Source organism: Schistocerca serialis, chromosome 4 (genome assembly GCF_023864345.2).
Source record: "Schistocerca serialis cubense isolate TAMUIC-IGC-003099 chromosome 4, iqSchSeri2.2, whole genome shotgun sequence".
Classification (NCBI taxonomy): domain Eukaryota; kingdom Metazoa; phylum Arthropoda; class Insecta; order Orthoptera; family Acrididae; genus Schistocerca; species Schistocerca serialis.
Window position 1 is genome coordinate 632,456,631 of NC_064641.1, and position 20,096 is coordinate 632,476,726.

The 20,096-nt window shown below is 42.7% G+C and overlaps 1 protein-coding gene across 2 annotated transcripts in view; it reads left to right on the top strand.

The window, feature by feature from the left end:
* LOC126475466 (slit homolog 2 protein) overlaps window positions 1–20,096 on the top strand; it is a 643,465-nt gene that overhangs the window by 431,339 nt on the left and 192,030 nt on the right. For both annotated transcript variants that reach the window (XM_050103348.1, XM_050103349.1), the window contains one exon: window positions 11,115–11,295. In XM_050103348.1, coding sequence (XP_049959305.1) covers window positions 11,115–11,295 — 181 coding nt within the window. The remainder of the gene's footprint in view (window positions 1–11,114; window positions 11,296–20,096) is intronic.

Consider the following 20,096-nt stretch of genomic DNA (forward strand, 5'->3'; position numbering starts at 1 on the left):
ATTTTGTTTCCGAATTTGTATCACTCATCTATCATTACTTTATTGATTCCTGCTTTTTTAAAAGTCTTCTTCTAATTCATGAAACCAGTTGGTTGTTCTGACTGAGCTGCTGATTACATCAAAAATACTCTTTGTGAATCTGGTGTTGTTCATTCTGTGTACATGCACAAAGAATGTTAATCGACGTTTTCTGATTATGTCTGTGAGCCTGTCTGTATGTTCGCTGAATCACAGACAGGAGCGCCTGCGATGGTGTACTCAACGACGAACCTGGGTGCACGAATGGCAAAAGGCCATTTTTTTCGGATGAATCCAGGTTCTGTTTACAGCATCATGATGGTCGCATCCGTGTTTGGCGACATCGCGGTGAACGCACATTGGAAGCGTGTATTCGTCATCGCCATACTGGCGTATCACTCGGCGTGATGGTATGGGTTGCCATTGGTTACACGTCTCGGTCACCTCTTGTTCGCATTGACGGCACTTTGAACAGTGGACGTTACAGACGCTACACTTCAGATGTGTTACGACCCGTGGCTCTACCCTTCATTCGATCCCTGCGAAACCCTTCATTTCAGCAGGATAATGCACGACCGCATGTTGCATGCCAGTACGGGCCTCTCTGGATACAGAAAATGTTCGACTGCTGCCCTGGCCAGCACATTCTCCAGATCTCTCACCAACTGAAAATATCTGATCAATGGTGGCCGAGCAACTGGCTCGTCACAATACGCCAGTCACTACTCTTGATGAACAGTGGTATCGTGTTGAAGCTGCATGGGCAGCTGTACCTGTACACGCGATCCAAGCTCTGTTTGACTCAATGCCCAGGTGTATCAAGGCTGTTATTACCGCCAGAGGTGGTTGTTCTGGGTACTGATTTCTCAGGATCTACGCACCCAAATTGCGTGAAAATGTAATCACATGTCAGTTCTAGTACAATATATTTGTCCAGTGAATACCCGTTTATCATCTGCATTTCTTCTTGATGTAGCAATTTTAATGGCCAGTAGAGTACCATCTCTCTGTACTGCCCCAAAAATTTTAGGAAGGATTTTAAGTTCTATCTTTTCTGTGTCTGTGACGCCTGATGCCCCGATTGTGGTCGTTTCTGTTGCATAGAGGGCTTGTAGCAGTACAACTGTATTGCAGTGCCTGACTCTCGCCTGTCTTCAGATGCTTCTTTTATTGTAGGGCGCCCATGTGACTTTGTATACTTTCTGAGGATTTCCTGTTCGTTCTGTATTGGATGACTTGTTTGATCCTCCTATTTGTATGTATTGTCCAAGATACTTGGATTTTTCCACTCTGTTAGGGAAATCTGTATTTTGTGTGCATGACTTGTGTATTGTTCTTTGTTTCCATATACGAGTACTGTGTTTTCTCGTAAGATATCTCTAACCCCGGTTTAGTAGAGACTTCATGTAAATATTCCAGGGATTCTTGCGCTTCTTCTCTGTTGTTGCCGAGTATTGCCTAGTCATTTGCAAATGCTAGGCATTTTATGATGTTTCCAGAATGAGGTCCCGAGTTCGAGTCTCGGTCGGGCACACAGTTTTAATCTGCCAGGAAGTTTCATATCAGCGCACACTCCGCTGCAGAGTGAAAATCTCATTCTGGAAACATCCCCCAGGCAGTTGCTAAGCCATGTCTCCGCAATATCCTTTCTTTCAGGAGTGCTAGTTCTGCAAGGTTCGCAGGAGAGCTTCTGTAAAGTTTGGAAGGTAGGAGACGAGGTACTGGCAGAAATAAAGCTGTGAGTACCGGGCGTGAGTCGTGCTTCGGTAGCTCAGTTGGTAGAGCAGTTGCCCGCGGAAGGCAAAGGTCCTGAGTTCGAGTCTCGGTCGGGCACACAGTTTTATTCTGCCAGGAAGTTTCATTTTATGATGTCTCTGAATTCCTTTTACTTTTCCTTCACCACGCGAGACTAGCCGAGTGGTCTAGGGCGCTGCAGTCATGGACTGTGCGGCTGGTCCCGGCGGAGGTTCGAGTCCTCCCTCGGGCATGGGTGTGTGTGTTTGTCCTTAGGATAATTTAGGTTAAGTAGTGTGTAAGCTTAGGGACTGATGTCCTTAGAAGTTAAGTCCCATAAGAATTCACACACATTTGAACATTTTGAACTTTTTCTTCCCATTGCTTGACAATTTTGTCCAGGAATATGTTGAATAGAAGTGGTGAGAGACCATCCCCTTGTCTGACTCCTGTATGTATCTCAAATAGATCTGAGATATCTCCCATAAATTTTATTTTGGTTGTGCTGTGTGTGAGCGTCTGTTCTATCAGTGCCCCAATTCTTCTGTCTATTCCATATTCTCTCTGTGTGTCAAAGAGAATCTGCCTGTCAGTGGAGACATAGGCCTTCTTGAAGTCCTCAAATGTAACTACACTGTTATTCGCCTGTCTGACCTTCAAGAGTGTTCACAGGTTCCAAATTTGTTCAACACAGAATCTTACCTTTCTGAACCCCGCCTGGTATTCACCTATATTTGAATCCACTTGTGATTCCAGTCTGTTCAGTAACACCTTGGACAGAATTTTGTAAGTGACCGCTAATAATGAGGTCCATCTGTGATTATTAGGGTCTGTCCTGTCTTCCTTTTTGTGGAGTGGGTGAATCAGTGCACATTTCCATTCCCGTGTAATTTTCTCTGTGCTCCATATTTCCAAGAGAACTTTACGACTTTTTTTTTAATACCTTGGTCTGTGAGTTCCCAGGTCTTGGCAATAATGCCGTCTTCCTCTGGGGCTCTGTTGGTCTTTAGTTGCTTCATAACTCCTCTACCTCAGTGATTGTAGGCGGCGTCGAGTCTTGGTTTGGTAGTATTTTTGTGAAGTGTAATTTTTCTATGGGCTTCTCACAGTTGAGGAGTTTATCAAAGTATTCTTTACGAATATTGCAATCTTTTTTAGTGTTTGTTTCTAGAGATCCATTTGTTCTTCTGAAGTAGATATTTGTAGGCTGATAACTAATAAATTTTCCCTGAATATTCTACAGGAATTTCTCGTATTATTTTATATGAAGTGTTCCTCGATTCCATTTAGTATGTTTCTGTCGTATGTCTTTTTAACTTCTCTAATATATTTCGAGGATGTTTTTGGACGTTGTGAAAATCCTGCCATGTTTCTGTTGTTCTGTTGCTGTTAAACTTCTTCCATGCCTTAACTCAACGTTCAACTGCCTGATCACAAGTTGCATTCCACCATCTATGTTTGCATTTCCTGGGAGGCTGATCTTCCATATCCTTCCTCGATGTGCTGGGTTAAATAAGGGTCTAACTAGTACATGACTTCCTGATCTGGAACGTGACTGTTCACACACAAAAAAATTTGATTCAAGATCATTCTGTCCAGAGTTATAAAGAATGTCAGAGAAGTGATACAGGTCTGAAGTTCTTACGGTTATTTGCCTGACTGAAGCGTTGCCACGAGTTTTTCTGTTGCCTTGCGCCAGTTCTTTGTGATTATCAGTCTAGCAATATAAGTGTTCATCATTTTCAGGATTCATGGTAAGAGGTCTTATTTGCTCCGATCTCATGTCATCTAAGCCTGCAGATTTGTTACTTTTCATCTAATGAACAGCATTATTCAGTTCTTCATCTCTGGTTGCAGTACTAACATGATCATTCTCCTCTTCACATCGTTCAAATTTCTTAACATTTCATCTTTCCATGGTTTTATTGTAAACCAACAGCTGGTACACTATTTGGGCAAAGACGAAACTTCTCACTCCTGAGTATAAAATCTGCAGGATTACCGTTGAGGTTTATCAATAATTTCCAGGCTTATCGACCATTATGTTTAAAGTCCAAAAATTTGATGAGATTAGCAAAATTTATCTGTTCGTGTGTTGATACGACTTGAATAAGTTATTCTCCTGATTGTATTGTCTCTTGTGAGAGTGAATCATTCTCGAAGAGCTGTTCGTTCCTCTTAAGCAGAACTTTGAGTCTTTCTCAAGTCCAGGTAAGTACACTGTTCTACATCTTCTTGGGATGTGTTTACAAGCGATAATCGTTAATAGCGCCACAATTTCCATACTTTTCAGGACCAGGCCTGACTTTTTATGACTTATTCATCCAAGTTCTGAGAAGAATGCTCCTGCCGAGCTTTTTCGAAGTAGAACTGTTTAATGAATATAACTGCTTCTACAGTACATACAAGATCTCGGTGTTGCGTTCTTGTGAATTTTTCGACAGTAAGCTTCTTGGTTTGGTGAGCAATATGTTCGAAGACAAAAATATTCTCCAGGTTGCAAACCCTCCTCCATCGGCCACTGTAACAGGAATGGGACAACTCTGGGTCATGTATTAGTTTGAAGCCCATTCACTCGGCTCGCTATTCTTGGTGGATAGGTAGTCATACGTCCCTATAATACTGAGTGACAACCATCCAGTCGTCAAAATACATTGTTTACAAACCGTAGTAGTAAATGATGAAATGAAATAAATTCCCTCATCGGCCGCAGTTGCACGCTGAAATGAATTTAGTGGCAAAAGGTGAAAATTTGTGCCGAGCTGTCCCCGCTACCTTTCCGACCGACACAAATTACCAACTTGTCGCACACTACTTACGTAGCGCCCCCTGTCTACTATATTCATTACTCGCCACATCACATTGGATTCCCGCAGGAGTTCTAGAGAGAGAGTATATCCGCACTGAAATGACCTTAATGGCCGTCAAGTCGTATATATTCATGTACGACGTCTGTTCTTATGGACTAGTCCAAAAAAGACACCACACGTATGTAAATTTAATAGTAACGTTTGTAAACACTGAATGTTTTAAGATGAAATGCAGCGGCCTTAGGAAAGAAGCCAACTAAGATGCGTGGGACTGGAGATATTTCGACGTTGTTTCACAGGAGCAGGGGATCGGAGCTAAACACCGGAATTGTCAACTGATAATAAAGCAATGCCTCCGAAACGTGTCGCAAAAACCATAATTTATTACCTCGCCCTTTAATTTATATTTTAAAATACGACCTGTTTGTCCTGGCGTTACTACGCGTTCTCACAGACACCTCATTCCTTACTGTTACGCTTTTTTATAGCTTCATAACGAGCTACTCTGTCTCCAGCGGAACAAGAGAGACCCAGGTATTAGCTCGCAGCCCGCGCCGAGTGACATACGAAGACGAAGGCGTGTGTGTCCCTGCGGAGATCTTAATCCTCACGGCTTGCCGCCAGGCTCCCCACTAACTTGAATTAATCTGAGGCCCTAATCCGTAGCTCCACCACTCTCCGGCAGACTAATTACGCGACAGGTCGAAGGGAGCGCTGCATGTTCCACGCGGCTCCTGAAACCAGCGCATATCGGCGACTGATTGAGGAGTGGCTGTCCGGAAACACTTTGGCACCCCGCCTTCGACGTAATGGGGCTATAAATAACAGATTTCCGATCCGGGACACGCCCTCCATCTCAGCGATCTCCCAGCAAGAAACCCACTCCCAGGAAAGAGAGTTGAGAAATGGTCCTATTCAAAGGGCAGTGACTTTTCGAAGTAATCGAAGACAAAGATATCGTCTACTAAGACCTGACTGACAAACGATTACAGCAATCTGTGAGGAAGGAAAATAGCCTGAGCAACGGGGAAGCGAACGTGAAGGTCGTCGTAAGGTTCATTTCACTTCACTACCGGAATCGTCCCAGCCGACAAATCACTGCAGAGACTTGGAGCAGTGTAGAACAACTGAACTGAAAGCTCAAGATTTTTCTGAGTCTGTCTCGTTCCGCATCGAAGAGTTTTCAACGAACCTGAGCGCTGAACATTGTATAAACGAGTAGCTTTTGATAGTCTTTACCTCGCATAACCATCTAATCTGTCATGGTGACCTACACTTGGTCCCCCATTTCATCTACTTCTGTTCCTGACAGTTAGGGCTAGGGAGTCGATAAAATCCAAAACGTTGGCTATCTGGCTGTGGTATTTTAATGACACCTTTCCTAAATTGTTTTTATAAGTTAAACTAAATAAGCTTTTAAGACTTGCTGCTAGAGGAATGCGAATCTTCTCTTTACTATAGTGGTAACATGGGCACTGTAATGGGGAACCACAATCCGTTACCGCTCCTGCTTCGATGTTCGCAGTAAATACTTCCATGCAAGAGACACTGTTATCACGTTCACGTGTTAGCTATGTACAGAAACAATGGATGTTAAATCATCCATATGCCAATCTGTTACTTTCTTCTGCGCAATAATTTATATTTTTTCCATTGACGCTGAAAATGTTTCAAGCACTTTCTAGGGCTGCGTGCTGAAAAGTAATGCCTAAGAATTATTATGTGAAAAATCTTAAGGTGTTTTAAGTAAAACAAATGTTATTAACAGTCTTCAACCTCATTCTTCATGTTTACATACTTGCATCTTCTGCCACTAGAAAGCTGCGAACTGTAACAAGTAACATGGCGGTGTGTAATGTAACCATGTTGGTGCGTGAGAAACAGCGTGCCGTAATCGAGTTTCGAATGCGAAGAGGTCACACATGGAGCAATCTCTCCTTCAGCATGACAATGCCGGACCACACACGAGTGCTGCGACATCTGCAACAATCCCGCGACTTGGGTTCACTGCCATCGATCACTCCCCCACATCGTCCCGACTTGCTCCATCTGTTTCCAAAACTTAAAGATCACCTTCGAGGACTTCACTTTGATAGTGATGAAACGTTGCAAGCAGAGGTAAGGTTGTGGCTCTATCAACGAAGTCAAACGTTGTACAGTGACGGAATCAACAAACCGGCCTCTTATTGGGAGGAATGTGTTCGACTCATAGGTGACTATGAAGTAGTAGACATGAAGAATCAAGATGTACACTGCTTGTAATGTTTGTTTTATTTAAAAATCCCGACAATTTTCACATAAAAAAGCTGGCCGGTCTGGCTGAGCGGTTCTAAGCGCATCAGTCTGGAGCCATGCGACTGCTATGGTCACAGGTTCGAATCCTGTTTCGGGCATGGATCTGTGTGATGTCTTTAGGTTAGTTAGGTTTAAGTAGTTCTAAGTCTAGGGGACTGATGACCTCAGATGTTAAGTCCCATAGTGCTTAGAGCCATTTGAACCATTTTGAACATAAAAAAATCGGAGGCATTACTTCAGCACGACCTCATATTTTAGAAAGCTATCTAGTTTCCCAAAAGTAATAGTTTCGCAGTAATAAGTACAAAAGTTTAAAACCTTTTTGAAGAGCTCTGTTTTTCCCGGAACAAACATTTCGTATATATACGGGGCAGAGCCGGATGGGCAGTATTTCTGGTGGCGATGCAGGCCACAAATGGGGAAATGCACTGCCAAAAGCCGATTTCAGATGGCTATGACCCGGCACCTGGGAACAACTATCTCGGAAACGGATTTTCGCTCCTGCTGCTATCGTAAGCATTTACGGAAAGCGGCTCACGGACGGTGAAACGCTGAGTAGCGACACCTTGTCACAGAATGTAGACGTCGGAAGCTTCTGTACTGCATAACGCAGGATATGCGGCGATCCGTGGCAGATCTGACGACAGAGTACAGCGCTGGAGCAGCCACAAGTGTTTCGGAGCACATTGTTCAGTGCCCGTTGTTGAACATAGCGGTACGCATGATACGATCCTTTGGTGTTTCCATGTTGACCGAACGGCATCGTCAGTTGCCACCGTTTCATTGAGAGTGGACCTTGGATCGGATGTCTTGTTACACCACGTAGATGGTTGCGTCCAGATTTGCCGCCGTTTTCCAGCCGGAAGCTGCTCGGTATCTACACCACGCTACACGCTGGCCAGTAGAGGTCTTGGCCTCCAAAGGCCCTGTAGTAGCAATCGAAGTCACTATGACAGCTGTGGGCTAAATGGACATTATTGCGGACCATCTGCATCCCTTCGTAGTTGATGCCGTCTCTGACAGGTATGACGTCATCCGGCAAGTTCGGCAAGATCACTGTTCGCGCCACAAGGTCACAAACGTCCCAGAGGGTTTTGAGAAGCACGATAGCGGAATCATGTTGATGTCGTGGTCATCATATTCGCCTGATGTGAACATAATGTATCACACCTGTTTCGCGCCTGTAATTTATGGGAATTGCGCAGTCTGTCTGTAGACATCTGGTGCCCCTTCCAGAGATCGTTATATAATGTTTCTGGAATGTGACGCGAAAAGTCGAATTAACGCACATTGCAGCCTTCTACCCGGCGTACGCAATGCCACAGCGGTGTCGTAGCTAGTCGAAGAACATCGGGTCCTTCTTAGGACAGGTGAGCCGCGGTGAACTGGAGTGATAGCGGCGACGGCGACTGGAACACCCAAACACACTCCTTTGGTTAAGCCGCGGAGTGCGACTTTTATTCTGATGGTTAGTGATACTAAACTCCGCGCTATTTGTTCCACGTGCTAGCGACCACTGCAATAGGCCCCTAGAATTTCCTGGTGTACTTGCTTCGCCTGGTGCATCGGCCATCCTGTGTAGTTTGAGTACTGTGACGGAAGTCTAGTTTGCAGGGGTTACGACTCACGGTCATACCGTGAACAAGAACTATTGTAGTGGCCTGTTCGAGGAAGTGAGGATACTAGATCCTGTTTCGCAATACATCTATTCCTTAACATATTTGTTATAAATAATACGATGTTTCTTTTCTAAACCGCCAGCTCGGACCATGGAACCAATACTAGAAATAAGAATAATCTTCACAAATATTTAGTCATTTGTTTTGGTTCAACAGGGTTAAATTATTCAGGAATACACGTTTTCAATAACTTGCATCCATACATAAAAAGTTTAAGAGAGATGTAAGCGATTTATTGATGGCCAACTCCTTCTACTGCACTGACGAATTTATTAGCGGAGCAGAGTGATGTACATATTATTAGTAATATAAAATAATGTCAGTATCACATAAAATCTGACTCCTGCACATCTTCAGTACAGTAATGTGATCAGTGTAAATAAATACTGCGAACTGCTTCCTGTTTGATGTTGTGTGGCTACAAGAGACTAAAACGTAGCATGTGCACCCTAGTATATTATCCGTTAACACTTTTGACTTAAGTTTGTTATTACCTATAGAATGAAATTGACCCATTCTACATCCATGACGACCATTTAACATAGGATATGTGGAAGGGACATTAGGACATGTCGTTTTAGGGTTCTGTACCTCAATCGGTAAAAACGGAGACCTTATAGGAGCACGTGGTTGTCAGTTTCTCAGGAACAGAGACAGATACTTCAAATACTGTCTACGGTCTCTTGGTAGCTCAAACAATTCAAGCTTCTAACTCAGTGCAATGAAAAGATATGGCCGTCTGTGAAAACACCCTTCCCTCAGGAATGGGCAGAGGTATCAAGTTGAAATATATATCAGTTAATAACCGCTACGGTCCCTAGGTGGCATATAAAATTCAAGCTTCTACACTGAAGAGCCAAAGAAAGTGGTGCACCTATCTAATATCGTGTAGGGCCCCTGCAAGCACACAGAATAGCCGCAACACGACTTGGCGTGGACTCGACTAATGTCTGAAACAGTGTTGGAGGGTACTAACACCATGAATCCTGCAGGGCTGGCCATAAGTCCGTAAGAGCCTCCAAAAAATGTTCAAATGTATGTGAGTTCCTAAGGGACCAAACTACTCAGGTCATCGATCCTCAGACTCACACACTAGTTAAACTAACTTATGCTAAGAACAATACACACACCCATGCCCGGGGAGGACTCGAATCGTCGGCGGAAGGGGCCGTGCAGTACGTGACAAGGCGCCACAGAGCCTCCACCAGCTTGAACAGTCCCCTGCTGACATGCAGGTTTCATGGATTCATGAGGTTGTCTCCATACCCGAACACGTCCATCCGCTCGATACAATTTGAAACGATACTCGTCCGACCAGACAACTGGTTTCCAGTCATCGACAGTCCAATGTCGGCGTTGACGGGCCCAGGCGAGGCGTAAAGCTTTGCGTCGTGCAGCCATCGTGGGTACACGAGTGAGCCTTCGGCTCCGAAAGCCCATATCGTTAACGTTTCGTTGAATGGTTCGCACGCTGACACTTGCTGATAGACCAGCACTGAAATCTGCTCCAATTTGCGGAAGGGTTATACTTCTGTCGGGTTGAACGATTCACTTCAGTCGTCGTTGTTCCCGTTCTTGCAGGATCTTTTTCCAGCCGCATCAATGTCGGAGACTTGATGTTTACCGGATTCCTAGTATTCACGGTACATTCGTGAAATGGTCGTACGGGAAAGTCCCCTCTTCATCGCTATCTCGGAGATGCTGTGTCTCATGACTCGTGCACCGAATGTAACATCACGTTCAAAGTCACTGAAATCATCAAGATTGTAGCAGCAGTAATTGATCTTGTTGTCTTACACAGGCCTTGCCGACCATAGCGTCGTATTCTGCCTATTTACAGATCTCTGTATTTGAATAGCCATGCTTATATCAGTTTCTTTGGCGCTTCAGTGTAAGTCGATAAGTCAATGTAATAAAGAGACACCTTTTCCTCAGGAAGTTGAAATATATATCACATATTAAGGTGTACGGTCCGTCCGTGGTGTAAAACACTCAACCTTCTAAGTCAATCCAGTCAAAAGGTGCGATCTTTTGTGGCACATATTTTGATACTCGCAAATTGACTCATCAAAACCTATAGATGAATTACCTACACACGCAATGAAGTTTGTATGCAACCCTCAAAGCGTGAGTCTTACGCGCATGTATCAGGCTTTTTGTACAAATATGTATTATGTATTCCCGCTTTATGATATGTCCTACATGAGTGGGTGTGTCTTCAGTATGAATCTATGGAGCAAGAAGTATATCATATCGTGTCCGCTGGCTACCTCTTATATAACCTGTACCTGGAAGACAATATTCACACTTTCCTTTTGCATAGACACGGTACTACTTGTGCTTGGGATCCAACGATATTGACATTATTCATGTTGTTCTGCAGAGTGCGTCTAGTACTTCCATCTTAGACGTGAATATTTCTGTGCGTTATGCTCCGTTTCACAGAAACCGTAGACTACCTTTGTGTGAGAGGCAACAACATACATACATCGCCCTTTTATTTCCGAGAAACGTTCACCACACGCCCCTGGGAGGTAAACAATCTCCACGTGATGTTATTGTCCGTTTTCTGTTGCAGAGAACCTGCAGTACCTGCGCCTGGGGGACAACAACATTCACACCGTGCCCAGCGAAGCTCTGCGTCGCTTGCACCGCCTCCGCCACTTGGACCTCCGCGCCAACAACATCAGCTCCATCTCTGACGACGCTTTCTTGGGCTTTGGTGACACCATCACATTCCTGAACCTGCAGAAGAACGAGTGAGTATACAATTCAGAGCTTTGTCAATTTCGTTTCGATTCTTATGAGACAGACAGTATATCTTTGTGTCAAACTGACAAATTTTCAGAGGTCTCCAACAAAAGAAGATTATACTGAAGACAGTCCTGCTATTTATCAGAAAATATTTTATCTGCAGCAAATTCTCGTAGCAGATACGAACGTAGAAGGAGTACGAAAGCAAATTTCGAATTTCCATTCTCCTCTTTTTCACGTTTTCATCTTGCGACATGAGATGCATTCGGATCACCTGCAATTTCGGCAACCACGTGTTTAATGCATCTCAATATCTGCCAAACAAATTTAGTCTTATATAGTACATGAATAAAGTCGTGAAGTCTCGTGTGCTATTGTATGTGATATCGTGTTGCTCAATATTCCTCTCTGCATAGTGCTGATAAATTATGATTGTCATTAAACAAGGAAAAAATTTTAATATTTTTTTCAAACTATTATTGAATAGTGTTGAAGAATGGTGAAACAGAAGAACTAGGTCATTTACAGCACTTGTGATGACAATCTGAAACAATTTAAAAACCACTCAAATGTTTGGTGAAATTATTTGCCTACAGGAAATAAAAGTGGGTTAGGAGAAACATTTGAGGTGCCTTAGTATGATACTTAATGCATCCTGTATGTATGAGGTATTGACCGAGAATGTACACTCTCTTTCCTGATATTTGAAGGATTCTCTGTTGGAAAAAAAAAATTTGGGTGAAAAAATTGTAGGAGCTTTTTACACCTTCAGGCGGAAATGATAGAAATATGCCAAGATCACCCAACAGTAGACGGCACGGTTTACACTGTCCATCACACAAATACAGGAGGAACATTTATAAAACCGACAAACTGAAGGGACATACGTATTACCGACTGGAAATGAAGGAAGAAAGATCCTATGAACGTGTGCCCGGAAATGGATCGTTGCCACTGTGGATGGCGCTGACGAATGAAAGTTCCTCTGACCACGTGCCGTGTGTTCCTTGTGTGTTGTAGGCTATGTGATTGACGCAGGGTACTGTAAGCAGCAGAATGGTCTCGTATTCATGTCGGGGACAAGCCGAAATGGTGTCTGTGTACGGTCAAGCCGACGAAACGGTCGAGCGGCAGCACGGCTATGTCAAAATACGTATTCTCACAGACACCAACCACATAACACTACATTTCAAGCCCTTTTCGGGAGTTTTTGTGATGATGGGTCCATTAAGACAGACGAAAGTGCAAGGAGGCGGCGGACTGTCCTTACACTAAATATGGGAATTGTACTACAGGTCATCCCAATATCCTGTACAACCGGTTCTCCAAATCTGTTGTACACGCAGTCCGCACTTCCCTGCACGTTCGACTGTCTGAAAGGAACCATCATCACACAAACGCCCGAAAAGGGCTTGAAATATAGTGTTATGTGGGTGGCGTCTGTGAGAGTACTTATATCGGTGCTGCTTCTCGACCGTTTCCATCTGTCTGGCTGTATACAAACACCATCTCGACTTGTTCTCGAAATGAATACGGGACCATTTTGCTGCTTACAGTACGCTGCGTCAATCACACAGTCTGCCACACACAGGGAACACAAGGCCCGTGGTCAAAGGAACTGTCATTCGTCAGTTCATTTCCGGATACGTGTACGTAGGACATTTTTTCCTCCATTTCCAGTCAGGATCCGTCCATGCATTTGTCACTTTTATTAACGTTCACTATTTTTACTGTAGCACTCAATAAAGTTGTCTACCTCCGTAGTTGTCTGTTCAGACTGGCTGGCTGCCATGCAGAACCTGGGTTCGATCCCCTGTACTGTCAGAGATATTTTTATGATGAGAGGACGGAACGGGGTGATACCAGTTGAGGAGTTACCTGAGTGGGAGGTACGTACTAGCACACGATATGCTAAACGGACATTGGCTGGGAGAGCGGTGTGCTGACCTCCACTCTTAGTTACAGCATCCAGATGACGTCATTCGTGAAGATGAAATCGCGCCAGCAGGCCCCGATTAACTCGTATTTAGTCGGAATGGAAGCTATCATTCTTCAAAATTAACATATTCTATGTTCGCTCCCGGTAGCCGAGTGGAGCCGGCATGGTAGCTCAGCGTGTGCGGTCAGAGGGTTAGCTGCCCTCTGTAATAAAAAAAACTGAGTTAACGGATTAACGACGAACTAAAACGAGTGTCTTGCGGCGTCCGCCCCGAACAGATGAAACGAACGAAAACGAACAAAATGGAATTTAAAAAAAAAAGTGGTCAGCGCGACAGAATGTCAATCCTAAGAGCCCGGGTTCGATCCCCGGGTGGGTAGGAGATTTTGTTCGCTCAAGGACTAGGTGTTGCGTTGCCCTAATCATCATCATTTCATCCTGATCAGCGCGCAAGTCACCGAAGTGGCGTCAAATCGAAAGACTTGCACCCGGTCAACGGTCTACCCGCCGGGAGGCCCTCGTCACACGACATTTAAATTTAACAGATTCTAAACTACTAAACAACGGACTTTACGTTATCTTGGCATTTAATTTGGTGTGCATGATTTCGAACTTCGTTCAAAGGCAGGTCAAATATGACTCTAATCTGTTTTATTTCTTAGTTTTAGAAATATCGTTTCAGTAAACATATGACTTTTATAAATAAATTTCTTTTTATTTTCAAGTTTTGTTCTTCGAATACGTCATCACTGACTGGTGGTTGGAATTCTTTATTCACTTAAAGAACGGGGTTTTCAATCATGGTTCTGTCTTCATCAGAATCAGACGTCTCTGCCTTCAATGTTCCTGAAGGATCTTCCAAGTTTATCAAGCTTCTTTTGTGGTCGGCTTCCTTTTATGCACCTCGTTTGATGCATGAGGTATTCTGTAGTCGAGGCAGCATAAGAAGGTCCCTGTTGGCACCCTTCGACTATGAAATGTTAACGGCTGCAGAATAAATGATAGTCATCAAAAGAGCTGCAACAACAGTGAGGCATTACCATAAAAAAGTTTACAGACTCTCTTCCCTAGAGCCTTATGTTCTCGTAATATCCTGATTTTAGTACCTGATTCGAACGAACCCATTTTGACCGTCAATTATAATACCAGTGAAACTTTCTATGCGTAAAACAGCTGAGCCTTGAAGTGATGAACCTTTTGACATTTCATTTACTAAGGTAACAGCAGCCGTTCGAAAAATATTTCAATTTTCCTCTAAATCACAAATGAAGTTTTGCTTAATTTTCCTGACATATGCCAGCAAATTAAAACTTTTTTTTTTCAATACTGCACTTCACGACGGTACATTTGTTCATTTACCATTCTTCATTTGCCTATGAAAATTGGGACAAAAATTTGTGGGGAGTCATGATTTCTTTAGATTGAAACATTTGGCCAACGTGCTGCTTTATACACTTAGGTATTTTATGTGAGAAACAGCATAAAAGAATCATAAAAACTCTGAATTTAACCTGAAAAGATTAAAGGTAAATATGGAGAAAAACAGAATTACGTGCCTAAATCAGCATTTTTGGAAGCTTCCACACTGCTCAGAATCAAATAATAGCTTGAATGTGTCACTCAAAAGTGGCAATCCAGTCAGATTACAGACCGAGTGCGAACTGATATGCGTTGTAGACACGCGATGTGCCGTGTTTCCGAAGATAACGCCAGCTGGTATATTTGGCGGGATCCTCGTATCACCTGAAAAACGCCAAAATGTGCCAGTCATGATGTACCAATAACTCTGCATTCTCATTAACAGCTTACAGCCCTGGCGGTACCATAGTTTTATCATTTTCATGAAACTTCAAGACATGCTCTTAGTTATATCGGATATCGTATCGTCATTGACCTACCATTGTATCCTAAATCAGACTCGTTGTACATGTCCGATAGTTCTTCGCCCTACGACTTACTCGTGACGCTCGTCCATTTCTTAATACACAATACCTTTGATGTCAGCTATATTTATATGAATTGACCCTTTTTAGTGACACGATCAAGTAACATTAGATTCTATGTTGCGTGAACGCTTCACAAAATACTGATATAGCTACGTAGTTCTGATTCTTTTCTAGATTTAATCTGATCGTCTTGAGCACAGAACTGAATGGGAGCAAAGTACAGACCACGAAAATACACGAAGCAATAAACAAGAAGGAATCAAAATGTATTGTTATTAAAAAAAATTTAAATAATAATGTGGTCGCATAATGTACAAAATTAAGAGATCCTATAAAGGATAAGCGAAGAAAATAGTTAATGAAACTGTTACTAGAAAAGGGCACGTCAGTGAATAATCTGTTGGAGCATCGCGGAATAGTTATCATCGTGCTGAAGGGAGCATATAAAACAACGGGACGGCTGAACTAGATTTAAAATAGTGTAAATGACTGCTTAGTCACATGGTGGCATGAGGGGCGAGTGTCGTTTTGTAACACTGAATGAACTTGAGTTTGTTAATCAAGAATGATTAATTCCACGTGTGAGATTCTGAGGTTAAAAGAATAAAATTAAATTTTATATCATAATCAAAATCAATAAAGCTGTACTCTTATACTCGTCCAGTATCTGCACCCAAGCCGATAATCTCAGAATCCAGAAAATTATATAACCGTCACTTCCTGACGTTACGTACAGTGCACGCAAGTATATAGGAGCACCAATATGCAACGAATGTTGTCGAATAATAAATATGCATACACTCAGTAATACACTCAGTCACCCGAAATACACTGACGCGTCCAACCCATGTAACTAGCGTAATACTGTAAACAAACACATGTAGAACAGTTATCAGATTTGAATGCAGCACTTGCTGTATTTCTCGATCAATCAGAGCAAAGCACATTTATCATAAATTACCGTACACGCCATATAATGGTAGTTTGCAAATCTATCCACTTCACAATTTAAACTACTTCCTACGTGAATCTGTGACACGTGGCAAATTCATTGAATAAATGGAAGGATGTGTGATTATTATTTTACAAATTAAAAGAAAAACTGCAGGATGGATACGGAGCAGAAACCAGATATGTATATTGTTACTGTCGCTACAATTCGAGAGAGCATTGTCTATCTAGGATATATCACATGTGGAGCAACGCTATATTTTAAGCAGAAACCACATAAGCGCAAGTGTCGCAATTTAGACACAGATCCTACGCAACAGTCCGTTTGAAAAAACATCTGCTTTGGCTGCACGTCACGTGGTTGCAGGTTTCCGCGATAATTTGGCGACGATGCCGCACCGTGCTGGTGTCTGATGACTCTGCGTTGAAAATAATGTCTTCTTATCGGTTATCTATTTGTTCCCGGCAGTAATACGCCTGAAAAAACGCAGCTGTCGTCGGGAGCTTGATATCTCGGCGTCGCAGTACTAGTGTGTGCACAATTTGATGTACACTGGTTAGATGCGGCCCGCCACGAATTCCTCTCCTGTGCCAAACATTCCATTTCAGAACAGCAATTACTACTACGTCCTCATTTATTTCCAATTCCCTCTGCCTCTGCACTTTGTACTCTCTATAACTCCCTCTAATGACATGGAAGTTAATTGGTGATGTCGAAACACATGCTCTACCATCATGCCCCTTCTTCTTGTCAGTGTTTTTCACGCCTTCCTTTCCTCGCCGATATTGCGCAGAACCTCCTCATTCGTTGCTTATCGGTCCACCCAATCTTCAACATTCCTCTGTAGCACCATATCTCATAGGCTTCTATTCTCTTCTGTTCCAGTTTTCCCACGATCCATTTATCACTACCATACAATGCTGTGCTCCAAACGTACATTCTCTGGACTTTCTTCCTGAAACTGAGGCCTATGTTTGACACTAGCAGACTTCCGTTAGCCAGGAATGCCCTTTTTGCCGTTATTAGTCTGCGTTTTATGTTCTCCTTGCTCCATGCGTCATGGGTTATTTTGCTGCCTAGGTAGCAGAATTCCTTAACTTCGTCTACTTCGTGATTCCCAGTTCGGATCTAAGTTTTTGCTACTTCTCATTACTTTCGTCTTTCTTCGCTCTATCCATATTCTGAATCATTAAACGGTTCATACTGTTCAACACATCCTGTAATTCTACTTCACTTTCACTGAGGATTAGCAATGTCATCGGCGAATCTTATCGTTGATATTCTTTCACTCTAATTTTTAATTCCTCTCTTGAACCTTTCTTTTATTTCCGTCATTGCTTCTCTGCCATACATCCGAGCACTCCTTTCAGTGTCTTCCAATCTTATTGTTCCCTCTTGGTTCCCCTGAGTGTTGTATATTACTCATCTTTCCCTATAGGGTATCCCTACTTTTCTCACAGTTTCGAACATCTTCCACTATTTTACATTGCCGAACGCTTCAGCCGGCCCCTGTGGCCCAGCGGTTCTAGGCGCTTCAGTCCGGAACCGTGCTGCTGATACGGTCGCAGGTTCGAATCCTGCCTCGGGCATGGATGTGTGTGATGTCCTTAGGTTACTTTAGTTTAAGCAGTTCTAAGTCTAGGGGACTGATGACCTCAGATGTTAAGTCCCGTAGTACTTAGAGCCATTTGAGCCATTTGAGCCATTTGAATCGAACGCTTTTACCATGGCGACAAATCAAGTGAAAGTGTCTCGATTTGTCTTCAGTCTCGCTTACATTATGAACAGCAACGTCGGAATACCCCTTTGGTGCCTTTACGTTTCCTAAAGCCAAAGTGGCCGTCAACTAATAGATTTTGTTTTCCATTCTGTATATTATTCGCGTCAGCAACTTGGATGCATGAGCTGTGAAGCTGATTGTGCGATAATTCTAACACTTGTTGGCTCTTGCTGTATTCGGAATTGTATCGATGATATTTTTTACGAAAGTCTTATGATATACCGCCAGGCTCATACGTATTATACACGAACGTGAAGAGAAATTTTATTGCTACTTTCTCCAATGATTTTAGAAATTCCAGTGGAATGTCATCTGTCCCTTCTGCCTTATTTCACCTTAAGTCTTCAAAACCACTTTTAAATTCTGATGCTAATACTGGATCCCATATCTCTTACTATCAACTCCTGTTTCATCTTCTTTTACGCCATCAGACAAGTCTTCCCAGTAGTGGAGACCTTCAGTGCACTCTTTCCTTTTATCTGCTCTCTCTTGTGCATTTAACAGTTGAACTCCCATAGCGTTCTTAATGTTACTGCCCTTGCTTTTAATTACGCCGAAGATTGGTTTGACTTCTGTATATGCTGAGTCCGTCCTTCCGACACTTGTTTCCTTTTCGCTTTATTCACATTTTTTATGAGGCAATTTTGCCTTAGCTTCCTTGAACTTACTATTTTGTTCCTAAATTACTTTTATTCCTGTTTTCCTGAAATTCCTTGAAGACTTAAGCACTTTCTTCTTTCGTCGATCAGCTGAAGTATTACTTCTGTTGCTCATAGTTTCCTCGGTATCTTCCTTGCACCTATAGTTTTCTTTCCAAGTTCTGTGATTGCCGGCTTTGTAGATGTCCATTCCTCTTCAGCTGAACTGGCTGCTGGGCTATTCTTTATCGCTGTATCTATATCCTCACAGAACATCAAGCGTATCTGTTCCTTCCTAAGTATCTCTGTATCTGACTTCTTACACATTGTTTCTTCCTGGTTAGTTTCTTTAATTTTCAGCCTCCTCTTCCTCATTGCAAAAGTGTGTTCTGAGTCTGTATTTGCTCCTGGATATGCCTTACAATCCAAAATATGAATCCGGTTCTCTAATTGACCATGAAGTAATCTATCTAAAATTTTACCGCAAATCTGGCCTTTTCCAGCTATACACATCCCTCTTCTGATTTTTGAACAGAGTATTCACTATTACTGTCTGAAATGTATTGCAGAGCTCCCTTAGTCTTCCTCCTCTCTCATTCCTACCACCAAGTCCATAGTCTCTCGTAACCCTTTCTTCTACTACTTCCCCTACAGTTGCATCCCAAACCCCCATGACCGTTAGGTTTTCATCTCCCTTTATGTACTGAATTAGCCGTTGAACATCCACAGATGTTTTCTCTATTCCTTCATCTGCTTTTAACGTCAGCATGTATACGTGAACTATTGTTGTCGGTGTTGGTTTCCTGTCGATTTTGCTAAGAAAAGCCCTATCGCTCAATTGCTCACAGTAACTCACTCTCTTCCTTACATTCCTATTAAAAACGAATCCTACTCCAGTTATACCATATTTTGCTAATGTTGGTATCACCCTATACTCAGCTGACCAGAAATCCTTGCCTTCTTTCCATTTCACCACACTGACTCCCACTGTATCTAGATCGGGCCTTTGAATTTCCTTTTCAGATTTTTAAGCTTCCCTACTCCGTTCAAACTTCTGACATTTCACATCCAAATTCGTAGTACGTTATCCTTTCGTTAGTTATTCAATCTTTTTCTCATAGTCACCTCCCCCTCGGCAGTCCCCTCCCGGAGATCCGAAGGGGGGATTAGTCTGGAATTTTTTGCCAGTGGAGGGATCATCATGACACTTCCCCGGTTACAGGCCACATGCTTGTGCATCCTCGTGCCGTCAGTTGATGAACATAAGTGATGAATGGTCACAGTGATAAATTAACTGTGAAATACGCCATATTTTGTGTTAATGGTTTCTCACTGTGTGCAATGTCAGCCATATTATGTATTTTCCATATGTACTCGTATCTTGTAATGCGACAACTAATCTATAAGACCAGAAATATGTATTTCGACGATGTCATGTCACGGACAGGCCACTTCAACAGGCTCTTATGAATGGGTGCAAATGCCGAAATCATGATCGTGTAAAATAAATGAACAACTAACAATGAAACGGCCCGAATTTCTTTCAAAAAA